The sequence below is a fragment of the Vigna umbellata genome, chromosome 4 (genome assembly GCF_029865625.1).
Source record: "Vigna umbellata cultivar VRB3 chromosome 4, Vumbellata_1.0, whole genome shotgun sequence".
NCBI classification, from domain to species: domain Eukaryota; kingdom Viridiplantae; phylum Streptophyta; class Magnoliopsida; order Fabales; family Fabaceae; genus Vigna; species Vigna umbellata.
In genome coordinates, this window is record NC_142168.1 from 18,681,135 (window position 1) to 18,688,996 (window position 7,862).

Consider the following 7,862-nt stretch of genomic DNA (forward strand, 5'->3'; position numbering starts at 1 on the left):
AGATGTTCGGAACGTGGCGGCAACGACAGTCTCATTGAAGGTTGGTAGATCTGGAGCGAATAACATTGGAGGATTTTCGTGAAGGGTTGGTCCTCCGGTTGAGGTTTTTTGTTGAAGGCTGGTGGAAGAGTGGTTGATCGAGCAAGAGGGGAGAAGCGACAGTGCTCTTACCATCAAAACCATAAGAGGTTAAAGTGGTTAGCAAGCTCAAGAAAAGTCCAGGTAAGGGGAGAACAAAGTTATATCTAATGCACGATGGGTTACATAAATGAATATGAGTTTTGGGTGGATGTTTTATGGTGCTTTTGTGTTTTCTCTCGTGTTTGGAAAAGTTCTATGTAATGAGAGTGACTTTGTTTATATTGATTTATGTATGAATATGCATGAGGGAACAAATGACATTGATATGATGAACTTTTATATGTAAAATGTGATTGTGTGAATGAGGAGAGTATTTTTATTGGGAAAAAAGCAGATACGGGATCCACTCTCGATCTCTTCTTGGATTCGGTAAACCCAGTGTGTGACATGTTCATAGGATCAAGAGAGAAAGGTTAGAATGCAGCGTGGGAATGAGTTGAATGATGAGTGAGGAGGTTTAGAGTATAAGGGTGTATTGGTGATGAAGGAAATAGGTGAAGGAGAAAAGAAGAGTGTGAATGTTGTAAGACGTGGAAGAAGAGAGAAGAGGAAATAAAGAGGTTCGGTCTGCTGGTTTTAGAAGAATATGAGAGAGATATTGGAAAGAAAGAAAGTGGTTGTTTGAGTTAAAGAAAGGAATGAATGGTTTCAGGTCTGTGCCTAAGTAAGGGTTGTGCAACTTTTTAGAATGTAGAAGAAATAAGAAAGTTAAGAATAGGAGTTAAGGATGGTCCTACAAGCTTTATGAGGAAGAAAGAAAAGAAAAAGAAAAAGAGAAAGAATTGGGTTAAAATAGGTTGACCATGTGGGAAGAGCATGCATGTGGAAGGATTTCAAGAATCTTTTGTTTCTTTAAAACATAAGTTTGTTTTTTTAACTAAAAAGAAGTTTATTTGCCTTGATTTGTAAAGGCACTATCTATTGATTCAGTACTTGTTTGATTCTGTTTGGTCTTATCTTCTTGTGTCGTTAATAAAAATCTGACCCTTTTCTTCTTGAGCTAATCTGAAACGTTGTCGGTTTAATCTTATAATCTCTCTATTTAATACTAATCACCATGATGCTTTGAGTCTTCTAACTTTTGTGTTTGATTTCCCACAATGTTTTCTAACCTGCCAGGTAGATGCCAAAATATTATGCTTTGTCTTTATGCCCTGATTACAGCTATGGTTTGTTTGTTTCAGTTAACTGAGTATGGTTTACTTGTCAGGCTGTTAATCTGGGAAGATCACTACTATGAACCCTTGCCATCTCCTTTCCCTCCACGTACTGTTGGGGTGTCTAATTTTCCATACCGAGACGGGGAAGGGTGCTGGTTTTCTTCTGAGTCTCAACTGGGGATTCAGGAGGAGGACAGAGTCGGTGGATTGATTAACAAAATGATGTTGAATAATTCAGTCAGTATTGCTGGAGAAGGGTTGGTCCTCCCTATTTTGCCTTTTCATTGCTTATCATTATCAATATTTGAAGTTTTCCTTCTCATTCCCAATCTTACTCAAGTGCCATCTTTTGTTGTTAACCAGGATGGTTGGACGGGCAACATTTACAGGAAACTATCAGTGGATTCTTATGAACAATTTCAGTGGAGATGCATATCCACCAGAGGTATTGAGTTGATTCTATTCCCCCAAGATTATGAGCTAATAGTTTATGATTAATATCTTCGTTTCCTTTTGAAGTTTGATGGTAAGGCAGATAAATTTTCTATAATCTTCCATTGCCTTGGTTCATTTTTCTAAATAAGAATTTTTTTAACTCAAGCTGTTGGTCAAATGAGTGTATAAGAAGTGAATGACGTAAGCTTCTTTTATGTGATAGAGTGTATTTATTTCAATAATGGTCAAAGGCTTGGAGTAGGTGAACATATGAACTTCTTTTTCATTTCTCTTTATTGCAGTTTTATTTTGTAGGTATATTCTGAGTTGCATTACCAATTTTCTGCTGGAATGCAGGTTTGTGATTTTTTTGTGTATCTCACAGTACCAACTATTATCCTGAGTTGGATTTTTATTACTGTTTCTTAATTGTGGACTACTTTCTTAAGACCCTTTATACTTATTTATTTTTTAATTCTCGTCATTAATTGTCATTTAGTGATCATCTCTAATTTAAATATGATTCTTTACTATATATAAAAAGTACATGTAAATTTGGTAAATGACAGGTTACTTCTTCTCAGTTGGAAAGAAAGTGGAGAGATCTAATTAGTGGGTTCATGCTTTTCACTGTCCAATTAATTCAATGAAAAAGATAATTTGCTTTCATCAACCAATACATAGAGTGTCATATCAGATGCATTACACTGCAATTATGGCAATGCTTGTTCTTGCTAAATTTCTTTACCAAAAATAAACTTGAATATTTACTTTTCTTATATATGGATGTAATTTACCACAGCAATTGATCTTTTATCTTTCTGGAAATTGATCTTATATATGCTTGTTCTTATATATTTCTGGAAATTGATCTTTTATTCTCCATCACCATAACTTTTATATCTTTTTATGTAACTATGGATCATTTTTTTTATCTGGTATCTCAATAGTGTTAGATAAAATAATTCAACTAGAAATGTAAAATTTATTTGACAGAAAAAGAGCACTAAGATGCTTACTAAATAAATAAATAAGAAAAAAGCTGTTAGAATTTAGAATTTTGGTTAATTTTTTAGAACATGTTTATTAGCATTGTTAATTTTTAGTTAATTTGAGAGAAATAGAACATGTTTATTAGCATTGTTAATAGAACATGATGAATATGATATTATTGTTGTTGTTCTTCACAGGGGATCCAAAAGAAGTGTTTGGTTCTTTGCACACTGGATACTTGGAACTGTAGTCACATTCCTGGGTGTCCTGAATGTATATCTTGGATTAGAAGCCTACCTCCAAAATGGGTCTATAAACAAAATCAAGGATTACAAGTGTTTCAAGCATATAGAGTACTGGTGAATTTGCATTCAAAGATTGTAAATTACTTGGCTTATATGTTTTTTATGTCTTGCTAAATCACTTTTTTTCAAGCATAATATTAATTACTTCTGGGAAATAAACATCTATATATGTTTAGTTTACGCGTGTTATATATATATATATATATATATATATATATATATATATATATATATATAATTAATATTTTTCAAGCGTAGATTGTCAACAATACACTAAACCAAAACAGCTAAAAAAATACATTGTAGATAATTACCGAAGGCTTCTGCCCCTCGGTAATTACCGAAGGCTTCTGCCCCTCGCTAATTACCGAAGGCTTCTGCCCCTCGGTAATTACCGAAGGCTTCCGCCCTTCGGTAATTACCGAAGGGCAAAGGCCGTCGGTAATGGTTAGCGACAAGGGATTTACAGACGGCCATCTGACCGTCGCTAAGCCGTCGGTAATGGCTTATTACCGACGACTTTTGGATGTTTCCGAAGGATTATGGCCGTCGATAATGCCCTTTTTTACTGTAGTGGTTTTTCAAACCTTGTTGTGAATGGTTTGAAACTGATTGTCAAATATGTAAGAGGTTTGTTTTGGTACTTTCATTTGTCAATGATGAATTTGAAAAAATAAGCATGTACAATGGCCTCTTCCATTGGTTCTAATCAGTCAAAATTAGCAAAGAGACATCTTACTAGGGATGGCAAAAAAACCTACGCCCGCTGATATTCGCGAATAAAACCCGTGACCGATAGTTACTATCAGCGAATATTTATTTACCCGCGGGTAACGGGTAGCGGGTATTTTAATACCCGCTTCTAAACGGGTCGGATGTGGATACCCGTTACCCAAAAAAAATAATAAAAATTTAATTAATATTTTTTTTAAAAAAAATTATTACCCTTAAAAAAAGGAAATTTTAATAACAGTGACTTAGGATTCCTTTCAATTACCTTGTTTTAAAAGAAAAAAAGAAAAATAGGTTACATTACTTTTAACCTAACCCTAATAGAGATTTCAGACATATACATAGAATCCCATTAGAAAATTCTCTCTTAACAGAGGACTTTTTTCTTCTTCCTTTTAGTTCAGTTCGCGTAGGGAGTAGGCTCCATTTCCTCTTCCTCTCGCTCTCTCTCTTGGTTCTAATTGGGGTTTTGTTCTGATTTGAGATTTGAAATTAGGGTTTTATTTGTTTTCTAATTTTGGGGGTTTCTTTTGTATGTTTTGATTCACGTTTTGAGAGTTTGTTTATTGATTTCTTCCCTGTTGATTGGTGATGCGATTTTCGGGTTAGGATTCAATTGAGTGTTTTGAGTTTTTTTGGATTTTAGTTCGTTGATGCATATTGGATTTTTTAAGACCTTGGTGGTTATTGCGGTTTGGAGATTTCTGTGATTGTGTTCGTTTTCAGAATTTGGATTTCGGGTTCCTTTTTGCGTTCTCTTGGAAACTTTTTGCGTTCATTGATAGGTATTTGTGGGTTAATCCTGTGACTAAATTAAGACTTCAGTTATTGGGTCTTTCTTCCTCGTATCTTTTTTTTTTTAAGTTGTTCAAAAATTAACTTGTTTAAAAATTACATTGTGTCTTTTTAATATGTAACAAATATAATAAATTGTTCTCTTTAACTTGTAATTTAATTTAAACCTTATTTAAAAATTCACAAAATATATTTTTTAAATATTTGTGGGTTGGAAACGGGTATCCGCGGGTTGAAAAGAGTTTATGGATTTTTTTTTGCTGATATCCAACGGGTAGCGAGTCGGGTTGCAAGTAAAGTTTTTTTGCATGCGGGTCGGGTTGTGGGTAGGCACTATCTGTGCTCGATCCGACCCGTTGTCATCCCTACATCTTACCATGTTTGTAAGATCATAATGTATAGGTTTAGATTACCCTTTTCAATTTAGTAATGTCTTCTACATCAAAGCAACTTGACTAGCATAAAAGCAATTTGCCTTCAACAACTGATATGAATTTTGTTCCACTTCCCAAGTTTCTTCTACGTGAAAGAAACTTGACTAGCATAAATTTCAGTACTTGTACATTGCAAGGAGTGTTTCCAAATTGGTTGTTTGAAAACAACACAAAAGAAGCTTTAGGTTTAGATCACCCTTTGGCTTGTAGCTTTGGCTAACAAGACACACTCACCTATTTAGCTATCCTAATTTAAAGCAAGAAAGTTGCCAAGATTTGAAAGAGCACCAAAGACTCTTCCAAATACTTGGACTTTTTAAAAGGTCTTTTACAACTTAAAATGAAACTAAAAGAAATCTAGCCTATCAAAAAACAGATTACACAAAAAAAATTCAAAGAAAACAAAAGCTACGCTACTGCTCCAATTGGACTTCACAACACCATTGAAATCAGCCAAAACAATCACCAAACAAATTAGTTAACTGCACCAGATTTTCCACCAGAAATTGGTTTTAAAATTGACACTTAGGAGGCCAAAAATCTTTAAAGCAATGAAAAATGGTGTAGAAATGAAGGAGGCACACAATAAGATCCTAGGAATGGTTTTAGAACAGATTAAGAAAGCAAGAAAATTGAAATGCAGATTGAAACCAGGTCTTTTTGAAATTGTTTGATGAAAATCAGAAACTGTTTGATGAAATGTCTCAATGAAAATTAGTTTTGGTGTTTTGATTTTTGATTGCTCTAAACTGGATTGCACGGTTCTAAAACCTTTTTAACACCTTGCATTAATTCTTTTGATAATTTATTTTCACTTCAAAGCACTGAACCAGGTCTTGCTACAATCCAAATTGTATTTGCATGACAAAATAGCAAATCAGTTTCTATTTTTCAACTCTGCACGAAAAGAATTGACCTAAGATTGGTAGTTTTAAAAGTGAATTCGTGCACAAGTGATTCTAACACTCTAGTAATACATTTAACAACTTTAATTCATCAATTTAAACTTATTTGACTCTAATTGGGTTCAAAACCAAAGTTTATAGCATATTCACCCCTTAGTTCCCAATTTCACTCAAAAATGAGGTTTCGATATGCTATTTTGCACATAGATGAATCTGGCTTCAATTTTAATGTTCTAACAAATTTAAAACAACATTTAGGACTTGTTCAAACTGCCAAATAACTCATAATCACATTAGCACGAAAATTGACACCTAATAACCCATATTATGCAAAATTTGCATTTACACCACCAAAATCAACTTTGCATGAATCAAGGACTGGAACAGTGATCAAATTGACTTAAGGAAGTGTCATTGCACATAAGTAAACTAGAATTACAATTCCTAGCACAAACAAACTGAAATAGTGTAAGTCACCTCTTTTTCTATCCTTTTTAGCTCATTTGGTTTCCTTGGCTTGTCATGCTTAATATCCTAAAGTACACTAATTTTAACTAATGTTAATATTCTAATAAGTCTAAAGTAGTTAAATGAAGATAGGAAACTACTCATAAGCAAACAAGTACCTAAAACTCAAAGTTTGAGTAGTTTCAACCTAAAGGCAAATTGACAATTAACCTAAAGAAGAGTAACTTTAAGTAGTGTTAATATCCTAACAAGTCTAAAGTAGTGAAATGATGCTAGGAAAGTGGTTAAAAGCAAAGTATTGTTTTACTTTATTTGTAACCATTTCAACGCAGTAATGGCAAGAGAAAGCTCATCACGTCCTGATAAAGAAAAGGTGGTAGCAAGGCCTAAAACGAGCAATGACAAGCACCACAACATGTACTTAGGGTGCCTGCTACACTACCTACCATTGTTGCCCCCAGTCCATTGTCTGTGGGACCATCACATGCAGTAGACCCCTCCCCCCATCCCCTCCACCCTTTTTAGTTGTAGACGACATTCCTCCTACCCCTCTAGTGCACCCTTTTACTCCTCTTACAACAGATCCTTGTCCTCCCCCTATAGCAGACAGTCTTCCTCCCCTTGTGGTTATTACTTCCACTCCTCCCCCTGACCCTACTTCTAGACCTTCTTCATCTTCTATACCGACTTCTGAGACTGCCATAACATCTGTTGATCCAGATTCAGCTGGTGATGCTGTTGACCCGCCTCTCCATGATCGACCATGGATTGAGCCTTATGGTCGAGGGTAAGACTTTTATCCCTTTTTTAACTATTTTGATGTTTTAAGTTTGCCTTAATGCGATTAACTTTTTATTTCTTTATATGCAGGTTTGTTCCATCCAGGGTTGCTTCTCAAGCCATCACATGATTAATTAAGCAACAATATTTGAGTCCATGGCCTACTTGGGGAGCAATACCTATAGACAACAGAGAGCCATTCTGGCAACATTTTAAGGTGAACAACCCATTAAACTAATTGTCATTCTTATTTTAGTATGTTCATTAATCAATGTTTCTTTTGTTTATTGTAACAGATGAAGGTGCAGTGGAAACCTGAACATGAAACTGCTATAGAAAATATTCCACAATAAAGGATCTCATCGGTTGTCAGAGATGTTTAGGATGCTCCTTGGCAGAGGAGCTGGGCGAGCACGTTTGGAACTCTTTACTCGCTCATTGGAATTCAACAGAGTTTAACAATAATTGTGATAGAGCCCAAAAGAACAAAGCTTTTAAAAGGGTGACACCCTACACACAAGTGGGTTGATCACGGTTCATGAGCATGCCATTCGTATGGTAAACCTTCATTACTTTTATGTTTCTTTCATATTAACATATATATTTTCTATTTCATGTACACTTCTAACTCTAAATTATGTTCCACGCACAAGCTTTGGGACGGGTAGTCCATGTTGATGAGGTCTTTGCACAGACTCATGTTCGGAAGAGAAC

The 7,862-nt window shown here is 34.9% G+C and overlaps 1 protein-coding gene across 1 annotated transcript; it reads left to right on the forward strand.

Annotated features, from left to right (window-relative positions):
• Positions 1 to 1,307: 1,307 nt before the first annotated feature.
• Positions 1,308 to 7,278, forward strand: LOC148199441 (uncharacterized). Its single transcript, XM_088112665.1, has 6 exons — positions 1,308 to 1,558; positions 1,665 to 1,746; positions 2,052 to 2,093; positions 2,927 to 3,088; positions 6,830 to 7,155; positions 7,239 to 7,278. Exons 1-6 carry the CDS (start codon positions 1,308 to 1,310, stop codon positions 7,276 to 7,278), a joined length of 903 nt encoding a protein of 300 aa, XP_087968791.1.
• The last annotated feature ends 584 nt before the right edge of the window (positions 7,279 to 7,862 follow it).

Coding starts and splice junctions, on each gene's coding strand:
- LOC148199441 (XM_088112665.1), top strand. CDS start 1,308: ATGGTTTGTTTGTTTCAGTTAACTGAGTATGGTTTACTTGTCAGGCTG. Junction 1,559..1,664: donor GTCAGTATTGCTGGAGAAGG/GTTGGTCCTCCC, acceptor GTTGTTAACCAG/GATGGTTGGACGGGCAACAT. Junction 7,156..7,238: donor ATTGAGCCTTATGGTCGAGG/GTAAGACTTTTA, acceptor CTTTATATGCAG/GTTTGTTCCATCCAGGGTTG.